Source organism: Mastigoproctus giganteus, chromosome 7 (genome assembly GCF_048544385.1).
Source record: "Mastigoproctus giganteus isolate SK-2022 chromosome 7, ASM4854438v1, whole genome shotgun sequence".
Lineage (NCBI taxonomy): Eukaryota > Metazoa > Arthropoda > Arachnida > Uropygi > Thelyphonidae > Mastigoproctus > Mastigoproctus giganteus.
Window position 1 is genome coordinate 47,729,652 of NC_143581.1, and position 20,539 is coordinate 47,750,190.

At 34.1% G+C, this 20,539-nt stretch overlaps 1 protein-coding gene across 1 annotated transcript in view; it reads right to left on the minus strand.

Moving 5' to 3' along the window:
- Positions 1–7,594: 7,594 nt before the first annotated feature.
- LOC150082879 (N-acetylglucosamine-1-phosphodiester alpha-N-acetylglucosaminidase-like) overlaps positions 7,595–20,539 on the minus strand; it is a 105,453-nt gene continuing 92,508 nt past the window's right edge. The window contains exons 10-11 of the mRNA XM_090376888.1: positions 18,029–18,098; positions 7,595–7,845 (exon numbers count right to left, since the gene is read on the minus strand). Coding sequence (XP_090233014.1) covers positions 7,611–7,845; positions 18,029–18,098 — 305 coding nt within the window. The 3' untranslated portion in view covers positions 7,595–7,610. The remainder of the gene's footprint in view (positions 7,846–18,028; positions 18,099–20,539) is intronic.

A 20,539-nucleotide genomic window follows, 5' to 3' on the forward strand; every position in this document is an offset into this window, starting at 1 on the left:
GAAAAAAAGTTTGTGATAGAAAGATGAAAATTTTTTGATACCATGAAATCTCTATAAGCAACCACACAAATTTTGGTTTCGATCTGACAATTCATTTTTTTTTTTTTTTTGTTTTGTTTGCAGCACTGAATGAAGTGAAATGTCACAATGGATAAAGTAGAATACAGATCCGTGATTTGCTTCCTCTTTATGCAAGGAAAAAACATTGAAAACAATTCACGAAGAAATGGTCACTGTTTATGGATAAAACTGCCCAGGTTACAGTGTTGCAAATTGGTATAAACAATTAAAATGTGGAGTAACTTCAGTGCATGTAGAAATCCTAAGATGCACAGCAACTGTTGTAACAGAAGAGTGTTGCAAAAACTGAGGCATTAATCCTGAAAGATTGCCATATTAGCATCAAAGAACTAGCTGCAGAGCTCCAAATTAGTGTAGGATCTGTGGACGTTTTCCATCAATATCTGCATGAGTAAAATGTCTGCTAGATGGTTTCCCAGACTTCTGACCTTTTACCAAAAGAAGGAAAGGGCACAATGTACACATGAAATGTTGTTGATGTGCTAGAAAGGCAAGAGGAGTTTTTTCACAGCTAGTCACAACGGATGAAACTTGGTTCTATCACTATGATCCCAAAACTAAACAAATGTCAAAACAATCAAAGCATGCAGAATCACCACCCCCCAAAAAGGCAAATGTGCAATCAAGTGCTAGCAAGGTGCTGCTGTCAATTTATTTGGATCAGAATGGTGTAATATTATCAGAATACCTTCAAAAGGACTGTACTGTGATGGCGAAGTATTATTCAACATTTCTCATAAAGCTGTAAAAAGATGTGTGCCTGCTCCATGATAATGCCCCTGTGCATTCCTCACAAGCTGCAGTGAGGTGTGCCCATGAATGTAGGTTTGAAATATTGCCACATCCTGCTCATTCCCCTGACCTTGTACCCTTGAATTTCTTCTTCTTTCCTTCTCTGAAGTCCTTTCTTTATAAAAAAACACTTTACTGCTGATGATGTGATTTCTACTGCCAAGTTGTGGTTTGAAGAGCACTCAGGGGACTTCTACAAAACTTGTCTGCAGAAGTGTATCAAGAGGTTGCAAAAATGTGTCGTTTTGTCTGGTGACTATAATCAAAAAGTGTAATACATGGTGTTTGTTTCAACCTTCTATCACAACTACCTTCTGGGTGAACACAAATCTTTTTTTGAATGCTCCCCTTGTATAGTGTGCATTAGTATCAAAGTCCATATTGTGCTTCTGATTATAAAGTGTGCATTCAGTGCTGCAGAATTAGAAACTGAATTGACATTAAAAATAAAATTTCAGTATAAAACTGAAAGAAAAACCTTAAAAGTTTCCTAAAAATTATAGCTTAAAAGAACAGCCTTTTTAGGACTGCATTCATTGTGGGAAATTCAAAATTACTGTTTAATTTAAGCAGCTTATAGTCATACATACAAAATTGTCTGTATTTTCATTTTTGCTACTGATTACAATTATTTTTACAAAGTGTATATTCATATCCTGACCCCTTTGAGGCAATAAAGATTTGATTTGATATGAAATTTTATGGTACATGGAAACTTAGGCCATGATGTACTAACTCCAAAGGACATAAAGAAGGTGGTGAGGTATATAATTAAAAAAAAAATAATGACTATTTAGAATTTGAAATTGGTGTTGGAAATTAGGGGGATCTGGTAAACACAGCACACCCATTATAGTTTTGGCCAATTAGGCGACACATGTAAATTACACAGTATCATTCAAGTGAATATGGCAGGCAACTTATAACAAAGTGCATTCATCCCCTCTGTTGGAGAACAAGAGGGAGTTAATTCTTGCCAACCCTACCAAAGGTGCTAAAGGTGTGGTTAGTGATAAATTTTTTTAAATTTAGATTTCTAATCCAAGAAACAATGCAGCTGAACCCAGAAACTGTTGATATCCTCCTTTCCACACACAGCAACTTACCAAAAATTTGTAAAAACAAAATTAATTATATTATGAATATGTTTCATTCTTTTCTTTTCAATTTAATTGATTTTTTTATGCAAGTACAAACAAACAGTGTGGGTCAGGTTTGAGTGTGGTTCCAGTCACTGTGGGTCTAATAATGGGTCTACATAGGACTCTACCTCTAACACTGTTTCTAACTGAAGATAGCTATTCACCAAAAAAGTACCATAACCATTAAGACTCCATGATTAACTTACTGTGGCTTACCAGTCAGAGAAATTCATAAGAATGTGATTATCAGAATGTTTAAGCAGCAATTATTCTTGATAACATCAGGACATCAATCTAATATATTTACTAGATTAAGTAAGCATTTGTGGTAATGCCATCATTCAGAACAGTTAACCACCATTAGTCTGACAGTGTTCTTCAGTTTGGAATTTTAAGGTTTTTGTAAAACAGTAATTAACAGTCATCTTTTCAGCTTTAAACATATTTAATAAAATATATTAAAGCTAATATAACAATAATTTTATATACAAATCTCAGTTACATAATAAATACATTACAAAAATACAGATTTTTTTTTAAAGCTTGCCAAATAACACTTAAGTACACTTTTTTGAGATTTCAATTCAATATGCTTCACAGCATGAAAAAACAGACACACTATGGAAAAATAGCAATTGAGATAATATAGTGGTAGGCAGTGTGCTAAGAAGTAGGTTCTTTGTATGTATTTGATATGGAGTCAGACATGTAGGTTAATTCCTATAAGTCTGTTGTACTTGAAATAGAAAGCCAAATGTGGAAGACAAGACAACAAAGTTTACAGTATTTCTGCCAAATATCACACTAATGCCAGGTGTCTGATAAAGATGCATATCATTTCATCTAGTCTATTCTACATGCAGATTTACAGAAAGCTGTTTTAATGCATAGTCTTAAATAGTATTCTATTGTTGTGCAATATAATTAGTTTAGTGTTCAAACTGTCAGTTTAAGTAAGTAAACCTGTGATTGGGTTGAACCGTTTGTTTGTTGTTATTTGGTTTTTAGGAGCATTAGCAACTAAGGCCATATTGCTCTGGGGATATGCAGTGGTCATTCCCTGACTTTTTCGCATCCGCCGTATTTGGTGGTCACGGGCTCGAATCCCAGTCTAATCAAGAAGCATGTGCTACGCACTGCTGCTGGGTTGAACTGCTTCAGAATAAGTATCAAAGCAACGAAGACCATTAGGGGTCAATATATAGTGTGTATTCTATAGTCACTTTGCCTATTTACAGGATAAAACCAGAGATTTTTGGAAAAAAAGTGACAAAAGATTTTTGTTCACAGCTTGTAAAACCTTACAAAGGTTCTCCCGTTTTTCCTCAAGGGGATCAAATCCAAGTATTTTCCATTCAGTGTGGAAGATCAGCAGCCACAGTCATTTTGCAAGGTGAGTGAGAGAGGGAGAACTATAGTAAAGAATTACAAAGTGTTCATTGAGTGATCTGCTCATGGATACCTTGCTCACTGTAAATGACTAATATAACTTTCATTGGAAAATTGGATGATAAAAGAAAGGCTGCCTAAACTTTACCTGTTGCATAGCCAGTACCACTCTAATTACAAGACATCTAATGATAACCCACTGTTGTGTTTGTCATTAGGAAAATATTCAGAGTCGGTAAGAAAAATGAATTGGATCACAACTGAGATATACTTTTGTTAAATTAATTGAATTTGTCTAGATTTCTGTTTTATTCTACTAATGATAAGTAATAAAAAATTATTACAGTGAAAATGCTCTGAATGAAAGAAGCAAACTTTTAAATTAAGCACATGAGGTAGTGTGTAGTAAAATTTAGCAGTGTGAAAAAAAAAAACTTATAAGATAGCTCGTAAGGAGTTTGGACAATAAGCAAAACAGATGCCAATTAATTTATCTCAGTATTTTTAGGAAAGGTGGCACTTGGAAAATCACAATGTAAAGTATGTCTAACAGCAAGGAAGTGGTTAAGTTTGTATAGTAAAGTGTGCTACATAATCAAAAAAAAGAATTCCTGTCATTAAATTTTCGACACTCCAGTTACATAATACGCAAATTAGAGCTATTATTTTGCCACAAGGGTAAAGTGGAAGATTAAATTCTTAGTGAATTTTGTGTTAAGTATACTGTAAATAAAATTAACCTTAGAAGCTCTAAAATAAGTCAGCAGAACTCTTAGGGATATAGTTAAAATTAAGTGGATTGTAGAAACAATAAAATAGTATAACTTCTGATTGTCTTAATCTAAGGAAAGGAGTATTGCTGGAATGACAGGAAGAGTGAAACTGATAAGTGGTATTGGTCTGTCGATCTATAAGATTTATCCATCAGTGGGAATGTACAGTTTTTAATAAATTAAGCAAAACATTATTATAGCAATTTTTAGCCTTAAGGTGGATTGTATAATTCCAAGAATTTTTTGATACATAACTTTAATGAATAATGGTTGGTTTCTGATGGAAAATGTTAGTTTAATATAGCATTAAACTATAAAGCATTTAGGGCGTAAGCCTCCAGCTATGGCAAAGTCTAGACTATGTATAAGTATAGTGCGAAAGCATCAATAATACATAGCCAAATCTGAATGAGCAGAATATTAGCAAAGCGGCATCGTTTTAAGTTATATCTCATATTGTGAATACCTTCACAATGAGTTGCCATGATATTGCACTACTTCGAATAAGTAACGCTTCACCTGAGGAGAAGACTAATGTTACTTATTCTCAGATGGATACCACTACCCATTAGTATAGCATTAAACTAACATTTAATATAGCATTAAACTAGTTTAATATAGCATTAAACTAACATATAGATTTAAACTAAAAATAACATTAACATGTTCATTGCCACAATGATTTAAAATTTTTGTTCTCTCAATCCCATCCCAGATTATTATTGTACTTAGATGAAGAAACAGTATCAGCATTTTACTTTGAAATTTCTGAACACATATGCATTCGGCAGAGTGCTTTGTCAGAGGAGATTGGTGATTATTGTTTCCTGTGCATGTCGCTTGAATATAGTGATTTGTGCAGTCTACATTTTTACACTATTGTGAATTATCACCAATGTTGATGTGTGTTATATTACCAACAGGCCACAGTGGATGCACTGCCTTAAAAGCTGCATGCTATCAGCAGGCACATGGCAGTGATGTGAAAATATATTAAAGCGTTTATAGTGAATATAAATATCTACCATGCCAGTAAAAGTGTTAAATAAAAGTAAACTGCTCTAACAGACCTTTTATTATCTTACATTTGCTCAATTATAATGTGGGTCAAAATATATGTCTTATTATTTAAATAATATATCTTTACTCCTATTCTTCTCTATTTGCTCAATGCTATTAAAACCATGTTATTAACTTGTGTAACAAACTAAATATGTAAATCCTGTCATAAGAACATGGTAGATCAGTATGACAGCAATTTTGTCAAGAATGGTAAGAAATAAATTTATGACCATAAGGATCGCACAATTGCATATTAAATTTCTAAAACATATTTTGTCTAAGAACATTTTCATATTTACAAAATTTTTTTAAATACCTATGATTAAAAAACACCTTGTTTTAAAAACAACTGGGAAATTAATTTAATAAATTCTTGACTTATTAATAAGTAGAAAAGTATCATATATACTGTATATAAAAATTTCTTTACAACACAAACAAGTTAGCACATTTTATAATTTAGAAGAATGAAAAATGATCTGAAATAAAAATACATACAGCATTCTTTTGTAAGAATTCACATGATTCATACTAAATTCAAATGTGAGGTCACATCAAATCAATAACTTGAAAAATTCTACTAACATTATTTTTGCTTTAAAAAAACGTTTTATGTAATATTTAACGTATAGTATAAATAAGATTAAAAAAAAAATCAAAAATATCGAGCCAAGTGTGAAAATACAGGAAAAGTAATAGCCTTCATGATATCAATACAGAAAGTACTTAACCTTCTATGAATATACACATAATAACATTTCCTAAGTTGCTCCTCTTTCGAAATAGACACATTTATCAAGGTGTCGAAATAATTTTTTTGAAGTTAATGGCTTGATATGATCTCTCCTTTAAAATTTAGAGAAGGAACAAAAAATTTTAAACTCATTAGTAGTACATATATACTACCTCCACCATTTTAACGAATTAAACCATTACTTTCTGATCTAAAGGGTAACACCAAAGTATATAGATATTCCTACAAGTAACAGAGAAGTTTAGAGGAAATAGGATAGACATATGCTTTAAATTTTAACCTACTGGGATTTAGTATGAAAAATGAAACTACACATATACAGTTAAATATGAATGTTATTATGTACATAACTTGACCATAAAAGTCACAAAAAAAAGTGTGATGTGGAATAAATTTCTAATAAATAGATTTAAGTATGATATTGCAGAATAAAGAATAATTCAATTTACTTACACAATCTTATATAAAAAACTATATGTATGATAAAAAAGTTGATGACTAGAATTACTGCTTAAAATATATTTATTGCTTTTTCAATATTTATTCTAACTGACCTTTCATTTTAACTTTTTTTTTTTTTTTTGACAAGAGAAGAGGTAGAATGGATTAAACTTTTAAAAGATTATAGTCTGGTGCTATCAACATTTTTATTATATCAACCTCAAGAAAATTTTTTTTTCATAATGGAAAAAAACTGCAAATAATGTTTTTCAAACAAATAACACCTAACCTAAGTTGGCTACAGGAATGTATTTTACTGCTTTAGAAAAAGTAATCACATTACTGTATTGGGTTGTTTAATGTAAGTAGTAAAGCAGGTCAAGAAGTTTTATTGTATATATAATTTCTGTAAATTGAAATATATGAGGCATATACTCCCATATACTTTCTTTGCATATACTGGGAAGGGAAAGAAAACCTTCCTGCATATACCGGGAAGGGAAAGAAAACCTAAGTTTCTCAGCAAAAAAGTCTTACACCTCCATCTGAAACTTACCAATTACAATCCTGAGTAGAAAAAAAGGTTTTATACAGAATTTTTCCTTTAGTTGGTAACAGGAATTTACTTTTTCTAAACAGGTAATGTATCCACATACTACCAAAGAGGCCAACAGATTACTAATTTCCCAAAAGGAGAGCTTTTTTTTTCTCATAATGGTGCACATAAAGAAGATGGATAACCATCCTATTGTTGACTTCTATAAATTCATTTTTCAACTTCCCTGCAAGGATTATTTAGCAAACAAAATTATTTCCCTTTGATTCAGAAATTTATTCTATTTAGATCCCAACAAGGTGGTAACTGGCAATAAAGCATATTAGAGTGGTGAATGTTATTAGGTTCAGTGAACTTTTTTTTTTTTTGGAAGTTAATATGGCCTTCCCTTTATAAATACACTTCTGAAACCTTCTTAGGTTAATTGAGGTGATATAGAAATCTTTTAAGATTTTTTATTGGTTCACACAATAGCTTTTGTAAACTCCCACAATCAGAAATAAACTTTTATGTCAGTATTATTTTGGAGTGTATTTTAACCAGTTCAGACTTCAATAAATTAATTACCTGAACTAAGCCCCTGTCTCATATGCAAAGAAAAAAAAAAGTTGATAAAAATATTATTTTTTTGTTTTGAGGGTTTTCATTTTGACTCTTTCATCATCTGTTGATGTCTCCAAACTGTCTGATTCAGGGATAGAATACGTATGGGAATGGAAGCGTCTACGTTTTAGCCAATGGCCAGGTTGCCTCGTATGGCAGGAACAAGACAGAGTGCAACACATAAGAAGTATATTACCAGTAATGCTGAGTGTGAGCACCACAATAAAAGTAATCAGAATACCAAGCCATATCCTTAAAAAAAAAATAATAATAATATATCAATCAATATTCATTCCATAAACAATTTTCCCTTAAGTAAAATAGATATATATAATATGTTATCATTTAATTTTATTTTTGCACTAATTTTAGCATTTGCACCAAAATACAACTGATACTTAGTTTTTTAATATGAATTTTAAAAATAAAGCATAGCAATCTTTGCTAAAATTTACAGTACTTTACGCACTTATGTGATAAATCCCAGTGAAACAACTAGGATTTGGTGAGGAACAATTCAAACCATAACTCATCCTGCAATGTCTAAATTCATCTACTTCTGTATTGCATGCTGAAGGTGATTAAATGTTAATTTTTAAAATTTAGAAATTAATAATAACCCAATATCTAACTGAACCTGTCAAGTTTAAAAACATCAAGTACTAGTGTTTTTTGCAGTATACAATTTTAGGTTCCTTCACACTGTAGTTATTAACCCTTTCAGTAATACTGTATGTAGCTCTATGCTTTTCATGTATAGTGTCTGGGAAGTATATAGAGAGGTCCACATTTTGAATGATCTTCAAACATTGAAGTAACCTTCAAAATGTTGCCTTGAAATTTTTCTAGTATATGCTGCCATCTCTTAACTGTGTTGCTACAAATTGTGGACAATAGATGGCAACATGAAAATAGCATTGATAATTGGTGAAGATACGCGTGTTGTGTAATTGAGACTTAAAAAAGAAGAAAGTGAAGAATTTCTGTGGAATTAGATCCAGAATTTGATAAAAATAAATCAAGTAATACATAAATGGATGTAAAGTATACTATTGCATTAAAATAAAAGTAACAACAGGTTTTATTTCCAATTTTTTTTTTTATGAGATATTCCGATTTCATTTTTTGACAATAATTTTAGTCTAGTGTTGGGAAATATCGAAATAATATTTTAAACTGATTAATAAGCATAGTAATATTTTAAAGAATTTATGTACAAAGTTTTCATTTTTACAAAATTTCAAAATTCCATCAAAATTCACTCTATGGGGCTTGCTGCTACAAAAATTCATAAGTACCCACCCATGTGTGGGTGTGTGCCATCTCACAACGCGTGTGTGGCAAACTCGTTTTGAAAAGGTTAATACAAAAAAAAAAAAAAAACCTCATCTTGAAAAATACATGCATTACCTATCATTTGAAACACTGCTTATAGTTTTGATGAAGTACACACATTAAGTCATTTGTTTGACAGAACTATGCTGATGGTGTGTCCATTTTGTACACAGTTCAAGAGGTTAGTTTGAAAATAATTTGTCTTTAACTAGAAGATTTTGTGAAGTGTTATAATATTTAAAGGAATGTACGTATTTAATGTAATGTTATTACTTTCCAATCCATCAGACAAGAATAATCATTCAATCACATTATTTCTGTTTTTTTTTTACCGATATTCTCAAGTAGAGAATATTCTCCAATAATTCCACAAAATGAGAATATTTTTAATAACATTTATTATTTATTTATTATTATTTTTTTTTATCCTAGATCATCTCCCACTTCTTGTAGCTTTGATTATGATCTGGTGGCACTAGCCCAAGGTTTTTATTTGAGGGTTTAACCCTACATTTATCAATATTACTTTAATCATTTTTTATTTCATGTTTATTCTTTGGATTTTTTTAAAAGCTTACCATTACGACACTCTTTATTTTGGTTTTTGTGGTGTGTCAAATTTATTATATTATTCAGTAGGATATATCAAATAGAACTGCTTGCTCTCTCAAGTGCAAATCTCAACAGGACAGAGATTTATCTTCTGTTTTTGCTCGAAACAAACTGCACAGTGGGCCCACAAAGTAAATTCCTCTATTGAGACACATGGAAATTTCACTGTAAACGAGACCTTTCCAATTACATAAACAGCAAACAATTTGTACTTTGATGAAAAAAAAAAAAAAAAAATGAAAAGCTTGAAAAAGAATATTTCCGATATACTTTTGAAATGTGTTATCATTTTCTTTTAATTTACCTGACTGGTAACTGATGTTCTTAATAATGTATTCAGGATTTCTCTTGACTGGAATGTACATAGAAAATTCCAACTTTACTGAAGACCTGTTTTTGCCAAAAATGAAAAAAATTAAAATGTATGCCATTTCACAGGCTTTATGCCACTATTTGTACAGATATTCTTTAACAACTGCATCTCCTTTCAGTTTTATATACAGGCATTTTGAATGACAATATGCAATCTAAATGCTTAAAAGGATAATTTGATAATCCATCCCTATATTTCTAAGAAACCAAGTCAATGCTATAATAAATTTTTTATTCTCCAATTAATTTTCAATAACTTCAATAATTTATCATTAATATTTGGAAGATGAATAATGGCAAGTACCTAAAGTGGGGCTTCGAGGGGAACAGGCATTTGTGTATTATCAGACACTCATTCTAAAACATTAATGGATCCAAAATCTTGCTATTTTAGAAGATTCAGGAGAAGTCCAGTTGGCCTTCCTCCCTAAAATCCACTCATGTACAACCCTCCAGCACTATTAAATATGACAACATAATAAAACAAATGGCCCTCAGTCCCCAGTGGCTTTCAGTCTCCCTCTTACGGCAGCGAGAGGATCAGAGGGGGCAAAGAATCTCTGGGTATGACGAGGCTGCCATGCACGGAAACTGAACTTGGCCTGTTACAATGTAAGATTGCTCATCGGTGAAGATAGGATATTAGAGCTGGAAAAGTTATTAGAAAATGGGAATTGGAATATCATTGGCTTGACTGAAACCAGAAGAAATGAATCACAAGTTTATCAAGTGGAAATCTGCTGTTTACCAATGGAAACAGTGAAAAGAGTAAAGGTGGAGTTGGCTTTCTGATCCATAAAGATACTAAAAACAACATTTTGGAATTCAAAAGTACATCACCAAGGGTGTAAAGACTACTACTCAGGATCTCCAAGAGGTACAAACTAAGGGTTATAACAATACATGCACCAACATCAAGCTATGATGATGAAGAGGTTGAAGAAAATATACATTGAAATTGAGAGATTTCTAGATGAACAGAGAACTCATTTGGCATTGAAGCCCCATCATTACGGGGGACTTCAAGTCTTCAATGCTAATGTTGGAGAAAGACAAAACAGCACAGTAAAGGAAACTATAGGAAATTTTGGAATTGGTGAAAGAGGAGAAAGACTTGTGGAATTCGTAGAATCTTGAAGAATGCCAGTAATGAACACTTTTTTCAAGAAAAGTGTGAACAGAAAGTATACATGGAAGAGCCCAAATGGATTAACAACTAACGAAGTTAGCTTCATAATCACTAACAGAAGATATATTGTGAATGATATTATTGTCCTGAACAACGTAAATGTCGAAAGTGATCACGGTAAGATGCACACTTGATATAGTTGTAAGAAAAGAAAGGAAAAAACTGACTTAAGTAAATAATGCAAAGGTCTTTGAAATAACCAAAGAGGAGAAAAAGCAGTAGGTATTAGAACTTAAGAACAAGTCTGACTTCTGCAGACCCATCAGGACCAAGATACTGATGAGGAATACAACTTTCTGAAAGTGATAAAGCCCAAGAAACCTATAGGTAAAAAGAAACCAAAGAAGAAAAAATAGCCAAGAAACACTTGTGACGATGAACCAAAGGCGACAAACGAAGAGCAAGATAAATCTGACAAGGACAAAATTGAGCATACTGAGTTATGTAAAGCCATTAGAAAGAGACTCAAAGAGGACATAGGAAGATTTAACACAAAAAAAAAGTAGAACAAGCATTAAGGGAAAACAAAGGACTTAAATCAGCAGCCATGAGCAGTAATACAGAAAGACAAATGATACTGAAACTGAAGAATAGCAATGGTGTACTTATAAATAGCAGAAGACTACTATAAAGAATTATATAAGGAGCGAGAAAATGATGCCAGCAGTGGGGAAGATAGATCACAAATTAGCAACACATACGACATACACAATATCCTTCCTGATAAGGTAGAACATGCATTGAAGAAAATGAAGAATCAAAAAGCCCCAGGCGAAGATCAAGTTACTGTAGAGTTGTTAAAATTAGGAGAAAGAGACATGACAGAAAGAAGAAATATTGGTAAGGCTCTTCACAAAATACATTATGAATGGCATGAAGCCTAAAGAGTAGAATAATGTAATAATACTTTTTCTGCATAAGAAAGGAGATAAATCAAAAATTGAAAATTATAGGCCAATTAGTTTGTTGTCCCACATCTACAGGTTGTTCGCAGATGTCATTACTAACAGATTACAGAGAATACTTGATGAGAATCAACCAAAAGAGCAAGCTGGCTTTAGGATAGGATTCTCAACTATGGATCACCTTCATGTAATATCACAGCTAATGGAAAAAGCAAATGAATATAAAATATCATTATGCCTGGCATTTGTGGATTATGAAAAGGCATTTGACTCCATACAGCATAAGGTAATGTTTCGGGCACTGGAAAGACAAGGCATAGACATCCCATACATTATGATTTTGAAGAAAATATATGAGAACACTAACTCCCCCTTTATTAGACTAGACTAGACAGTAGCAAATTTAAAATTGAGAAAGGAGCTCAAACAAGGGGAGACAATATCTCTGAAGTTGTTTACTGCTGCCCTTGAAGAAGCTTTCAGAAGACTGGACTGATTGCAGAGAGGAGTCAATGTGAATGGAGAGTATCTAAACCATTTATGATTTGCAGATGACATTGTGATCATAAGCCACGATCCCAAAGAATTAGAGAAAAATCTTAATCCATTATGCAGAGTTAGAAAGGATTTCACACTAAAGATGAATATAGTTAAAGCAAAAGTGATGAACAGGTATGTCACAGAAAGGAATAAAATCACTGAAGGAGCAGAAATTGAAAAGGTGGATTCATAGACTTATCTTGGACAAGTCAGTAGCTGTAATAATGATAAATGGTTGAAAGTCAAGAGAAGAATAAATTTCAGACAGATAGCATTCATGAAATATAGTCATATACTGAGGAACTATATTGCAATTTGTCTGAAAAGTAAAATAATGAACCAATAGGTACTCCCCACTATGACTTAAGGAAGTGAAACTTGGGCACGCAACAAAAAAATGGAAGAGAAGCTGAAACTACACAGCGAAGAATGGAACGAATTATATTAGGAATCAGACTGTTGTATAAGAAGAGAAACACATGGATTAGACAGCAAACTCAAGTAAAGGACTTTCTTATCAAAACTAAAGAACTGAAATGGCCTTGGGCAGGCCACATACCTCGAAGACATGATGACGGATGGACTAAGAAAATAACAAAATGGTACCCAAGAGGAGCTAATAGAAAACCTTGGAAGACAACAACGGAGTTGGACCGATGAAATTCATGAGTTTGTGGGCAGTAAATGGATGGCAATTGCAAAAACAGAAGGAACTGGTAAGTTGCTAGAGAGGCCTTCACCCTCAGTGGATGAAAATGGTTGATGATGATGATGATGACCTAAAGTGACAATAATGGTCAATCGATATCTAAATATTTTGATATTAACATTTTATTTTATTACAAGTATTTAGATATTCATTAACAATTCCCGAACCCAACAAACATTCCTTCAGTAACTTGAATAGGAGCTCTTAGCAGAGCTTCTGTTTAAGTTACTGCAGTTATCTGTTAGGTTCAACACAATCTGATTTAATATCAATCAGACTAGTCCCCATGGTTGTGTATGCAATAACTACAAATATGTGAAAATAAGGTATGTCATAAAATGTCAGATTGTTTAGAAAAAACAAGATAATATCAAAGGTAAAAAAAATTAAGACCACATTTTTTTTTTTTTTACACAGAAGTAGTCAAACCATTATTTACAGAAGTAACAGATAAAACTTGCAGGGTCTCTTATATTCATGTAACTTCATTTACCCAGTAAGAAGATGCAACTAACTTCATAATTGCATTAATAAAAATGCAATCTAAGGTATTCATAAATAATGCATATTTGTATCTATAATGTGAATATAATAAGGAGGAGAGAGAGATGCAATCTTATACAATAAGTCCTTGACTTACATAAATTTTTTTTTCAGTCAATTTTTTTTTTCTTTTAGAAATTTAAACCAGTGAAAAAAAAAAATTGATAACAATTAACATGGCATGCACAAATTGCACAAGTGAGTAACAAGTTTACAAAGCTTAAAAACAGGAATGAAGAGAAGGTTCTGAAAATTTATTTATGTTTTTTTTTTTTTTTTTATATGACTGAAGATTTCAGTGAAGGGGACACACATTTCACCAAATGTAAAAACCCAAAGAATTCAGCTATCAGTATTATGGCAAATGCAATAAGATCGAGTTTACTATCCATTTATTGCACCAATTGCACTAGTAGAAAAGCCATATAAACTGGAAAGTGCAAATTGTCTTTATTGTTTTATGGTTGTGACAAAATGTGCTTTAGTAAAATGTGAGCTTGTGTGAGGTGATAATAGTGTTTCCACCTTAACCACGTGAAGTTCTTTACAGAAAATTTCATTTTGACCGTTATCATGGTGGCAACTAAGAGAATAAGTGACAGCGGTACTAGTAAATCTACCAAGAAAAGAAAGTGATCGATTTGAATCATAAAATTAAAATAATAAGGATGTATGAAAATGATCAAACATTAACAAGTATCACACAGAATTAAGTTTGTCAGTGTCAGCAGTGAACACAATAATAAAAGACAAAGACAGAATACGAGAAGGGATTGGCATCAATGAAGTTGTTTGTTTGTTGTTTTTTGTTTGGTTTTTAGGAGCATTAGCAACTAAGGCCATATTGCTCCGGGAATATGCAGTGCTCATTTCCTTGACCTTTCCGCATCTTCCGTATTTGGTGGTGACGGGCTCGAACCCCGGTCTAATCAAGAAGCATGTGCTACGCACTGCTGCTCCTTCCAACCTGGCTACGGAGGTGCCCATCAATGAAGTCAACTATAATAACCAAGGCTACGAAATACATATCAGTTTTTACAGTACAATAATATGAGTTTTTTCTTCCTTTTATGTTTTCTTTTCTTATGTGCCATTCTGGCTACTTCACCGCTGTCCCCAGATAAAGTTTTTACTTGAACTAATTAAAAATATATAACTATTTTTCTTCATTCTTCTGATGATATTATGTGGTTTGTGTAATTTTGGCACATCAGGGATATAGTAGCAATATTTTATTAGTCATTCCTGAGTTGCGTAAAACTCTACTTACATAAGAAGGCCTGGAACGTATCTCTTATGTATGCTGGGGACTTACTGTACATAGGTATATAAAAAAAAAACACACCATTCAGATATAGGAGATGCAGAATTTTAATATGGTGTGTGGGAGTGGGGGGGGGTTTCTTGGTTAAGAAATACAGAATCTAAGGATACACTCGATTGACCTTGGTTGCCAGTGTAATGTTGAGTCAGTTTGCTGTGATATAAGAACTGATTAAACAAAAATAAGAGTAGGAATATGTTAGAGGCCAAATAATTGTGATGGGTATGATGAAAAACTATACAGACAAACAGAGTAAGTCAGTAAATCAGAATGTCTTGTAACAGGGGGGTTTTAACATACCTCACAGTGAGTAGTATTTGTGGGTTAATCACTCATGCAGTAGCAAAACATTAATTTCTGGATTTATGTTTTTTTAAACCAGCATGTACAGACAGGCAACAAGAGAAAGCAATCACCTTGATCTGATTAACACATTGTAACATTATGCACTTGTAAATCATGGGGGTTTTAATCCACTTAGAGAGAATAACCACCTGACTTTAAGAACTATTTTCTTCCAATTTGATGGAAGAAAAACTGGATATTTTTGTAAAGCAACCTTCTTCTGTGGTTGAGTAATTCAGCAATAGTGAGAAGAAACACAAAAATATTTCTGCCCTCCCCAATTCAGATTGACTCAATCCCATAATATTCAATCCTGGGTCAAAAAGGCAATTGATAAAGCCAGCAGTGAATGTGTTAATTATCAGCAGAGACTCCTCACACATTAAAACTCTTCAGGTAAAGGAACCACTATGTGGCAGTGATCATGGTGTATTGACATGGAATTTATTTAGAGATATTAACTACTGTCAAGTATAAAGAGAAGGGATTTTGCTTTCAAAACAGCGATTATAATGGTCTTGGACAATTTTTAGATTCTTCTCAGTTGGATCAACTGCAAATTCTAAATGGGAAGTGTTCATGGAAGTAATTGCAGAAGTTACTAAGCTTTTTAAACCAACTATGAGGAAAACTGTTCAAGGTTTAGACTTAAACAGATGTAATAAATTGATGAGGCTTCTAATGCCAGATAAGAAAAATGCAAAGAACGATTAGAAATAATCAGGGACAGAGAACCTTACAATAAGTATAAAGTAGCCTGCAATCAAGTCAATAAGTGAATTACACAAACTAAGACAGATTATGAAAAGTGTGGTTAAGAATGTGAAGAAAAGTAGCAAAGAATTATTTGTTTATGTCAACTTCAGAAGGAAAGGAATGAACCACATTGGTTCATTGATGATTCTATTCAGGTTGCTAAAAAATGCATAAATATTTTCCATCTGCATTCATTTGTGAAGAAGTGTTTAGGGATGGGAATACCAGAAGAATACCTAATTTTAACTGGGAGCTAAATTATTTAGGTTGGAATCACAGGGAAAATCCTTAGATAGATAGCTGGATGGTTTCAGGGCAGGAGGCAGAGGGTTGTGATAAATGGTTATTCCTCAGACTGGGTTGATGTAAGAAGTGCGGTTCCCCAAGGATCAGTATTAGGACCACTGTTGTTTTTAATTTTCATAAATGACATTGATGAAGGGTGTGAAGTCTAAATTTGCAGATGATGTAAAGATTGGTAGAGTAGTTAATGATCACAGCTAAGCAGAGCTTCTTCAGAGTGACCTAGGTAGACTTAAAGAGGCGAAAAATATCTATAGATGTTTTAATACACTTCTTACTTAATGTTAGTCATGAAACGTTTATTCACTTTAAATGTAATTTCCTGTTACAAGAAACTCTACAAAGAGAAATAAAAGCAAATAAACCAAAAATCATTTCATTCTTTTTGAAAAATGAGGCCAAGGATTTTTTTTTTTTTTTTTTTTGCTAATTTATTTCTTTCTGAGTCCTTGCAGAAATGAAATAGTAACTTCTTTGTTTATTTATATCTTACATTATGTAAAGTTTATACCAAGGAGAAAAATATTTGGTGACGTGAGAACATGAATTTTGTGGGAGAGGGCAAGATGTTTGTTTTGTTGTTATTTGGTTTTTAAGTGCATTAGCAACTAAGGCCATATTGCTCCTGGATATGCGGTGGTCATTCCCTGACCTTTCTGCATCCTCCGTATTTGGTGGTGACGGGCTCGAACCCTGATCTAATCAAAAAGCGTGTGCTATGCACTGCTGCTTCTTCCCACCTGGCTATGGAGGCACCTCAGGACAAGATGTACGTGGAATGAAGAGTGGTTTGATGTGACAATTGTTTTTATATTTTTATACTTTATTAAAAGTGATAAATGTGATCTTAAAGAACACCTTTGTATTTTATTTATGTACATACACGTTGTCGGTCACGTGATTCTCCTCTCTGCGGACTCCGATATTTTTCACCGCCAGGGGGCTGACTTCTTCCCATTATCCTTTGCAGGGTTACACTCCTTCCTATGATGCTTTCTGTTGGTCAAACTTGGTTATTTTAATGTTTCTCCATAGTAGCAATTTTTGAACTATGGTTTTTCAAACCATAGTTCAAACTTTCTTGAAGGATTTCCAAGATTCTGTTTTCAAAGGAGTTATGCACCAAATATTTTTTGATCAGACCCCATTGTTCATTACAGTTCTAGGAATGCAAGTGTGGCAAAGAACAAGGACTTCCTGTACATGGTGTCAAAATTTTTTTTCCCATTCAATTCCTTTGTGACTACATCATAATGGCTTGCCAGATTTGTCACACAAGATCTTTCCTTAACTAGTCCATGCTGTAATTACTGTGCAACTGCATTATCCTACATTACTTTTTTTTAGCTACTAAATTCATTATTTACCTTGGAACAGAAGCCAAACTTATGAGTATGTAATTACTCACTTTGCCCTCTGAGTCCTCTTTGTGGTTAAGTGAGACATTTGCATTTGTTATATCAAACAATATTTTATGCATTTATGAACAAGGCAAAATTTACCTTTCTTGCTTTGGACTCCTTTCTATTAAGTGCTTTTCTTCAATAGTTTTCTGGATTAAACACTGTGCAGCTGAAAATATATAATGTGAATACTGTAGGATGGCTTAATGTAACTCATTTACAAACATGCATTCACCAAATTTAATAAAATACCACAGGACCACACAGCAAATCAGACAACCTTTAATAAAAGAGGTCATCACCATGAACATAATTTGAAAAATAATCACATAAATGAGCATTAGGCATTCCACGAATTCTGAGTTAAATAACTTACCAGAAAAAGTTTTTACCATTTGTACAAGCTGATATAAATAAAGTGTGTCACTTCAGCTGGTGCTATAATCAAAATAACCAAAAATATGAAGGAGCATTGGTGATGGTATTGGCACAGCTTGCAAACTGGCCAAAAAAATTGGCGAGGGAGTTAAGTCAAGAAACAGGGATTAGCCAATGTTTAGTTGTGTGCATTCTTTGAAAAAAATCATTTTCATCCACATAAAGTGCAACCCATTCAGGATTTGCAAATGACTACACAGATGAACAGCAAGAATTTTGTGAGTGGATGTTGCAGAACAGATGTATCAAACTTCTTCAGTGACAAGGAAGTATTTTACCTAAGTAGCAACATCATTTGACACAATTTTTGTTACTGGTCAGAGAGTAATGCTAACTGGATGGAAGTGATCCAAGTTCAAAACAACCCCCAGGTTATGGTGTAGGCTAGAATATGGGATGGTCAAATAATTGGTCCTTATTTCTTTAACAATGTTACTGGCAAAACATACACTGAAAGGACAGAACCCATGAAATACCTGGTTCTTGGGCAACGTGACACTGTCACTCCTCTCGCTAGTACAACCCCACCGCTTTACAGGTATATAGGTACACTGCATTCACATAGATGGTAATTTGATGTTGGTATGGATAAACGTTGTGAGTTAACCGACCATGAAAGAGGGGTGATAGTGGGTGCCCGACGCATCGGTCACTCTATTGTGGAGGTGGTACAGAAATTGCACTATCCCTGTTTGACAGTATCAAGAGTGTATCAGGAACTTGCAAATTCCTGAATAGCATCTCATCGCGGACAGCAATGTGAGCGGGGAAAGGTGGTGGATGGACGTGGCTGTCAACATCTATCTCACATTGTTTCAGCCAACCGGAGAGCGACAGTGGCACAAATCACCACAGACTTCAAATGAGGGAGACACCAGAAACATCTCCACCAAGACCATCAGGTGATCATTAGCTGCAATAGGTTATGGGAGCTACCGACCCACCAGAGTCCCACTGCTAACACCATGACACAGGACTCTGTGCCTCAAATGCACGAAAGAACATCGGCACTGGACTTTGGATGATTGCAGATGGGTCGCCTGGTCCGATGAGTCCCATTTCCAGTTATTTCAAGCAGACAGGAGGGTGCATATCTGGCAGAAACCGCACGAAGCTATGCACCCGTCATGTCAACAAGGAACTGTTCAGGCAGGTGAACGGTCGGTAACGGTCTGGGGCGTGTTCAACTGGCACACGTTGGGACCTCTGGTACATCTAGATGCATCTCTGAACAGTCCATGTTACATGTCCATCCTTGCAGACCATCTGCATCCTTTCATGGTCATCATGCACCCACAGGGCAATGGACTCTTCCAGCAGGACAATTTGCCTCCCCACAGAGCCGTGATGACTAGAACGTGGTTCAAAGAGCATTTCGCAGATTTTACCACCACGGAATGGCCTCCCCATTCACCGTGCATGAACCCTGTGGAGCATCTTTGAGATGCTGTGGAAAGGTCCGTTTGAGCTTTGGATCCTCCACATGGGAATGCAACAGAATTATGGACAGCAGTGCAGCAAGCATGGATGGAAATACCTGTGGAACACTTTCGTGAACAATTGGACTCAATGCCTTGCTGTTTGACTGCCCTTATCTGGGCTAAAGGTGGGCCTACCAGTTACTAGGTAGGTATCCCATGATTTCTGTCCACTCAGTATACTTACATATGCTACAAAATTACCTGGTGGATTTCCTGCAGACGGAGCACCCCCACATTATTCACTGGTTGTGTGAAAAAATAACTTAATGAACAGTTCCCAACAAGTGCATACAAGGCCCAGACCTGGCTACCCAGGTCACCAGACCTCACACGCTTCAATTTTTTCCCTTTGGGGTCGTTTGAAGTTTGCTGTTTACCAGAACTGCTCAAGAAACATTAATGAACTTAATGAAAGCAACGCCACTGGAATGCCATCAAATTACAGAAGAGATATTGATAAGGCATCGTTCACACAAATAATTCAAAACTGTTTGTTTGTTATTTGGGTTTTAGGAGCATTAGCAACTAAGGCCATATTGCTCCGGGATATGCGGTGGTCATTCCCTGACCTTTCCGCATCCTCCGTATTTGGTGGTGACGGGCTCAAACCCTGGTCTAATCAAGAAGCATGTGCTACGCACTTCTGCTCCTTCCCACCTGGCTACAGAGGCGCCTAAAATTGTTTGCAAGT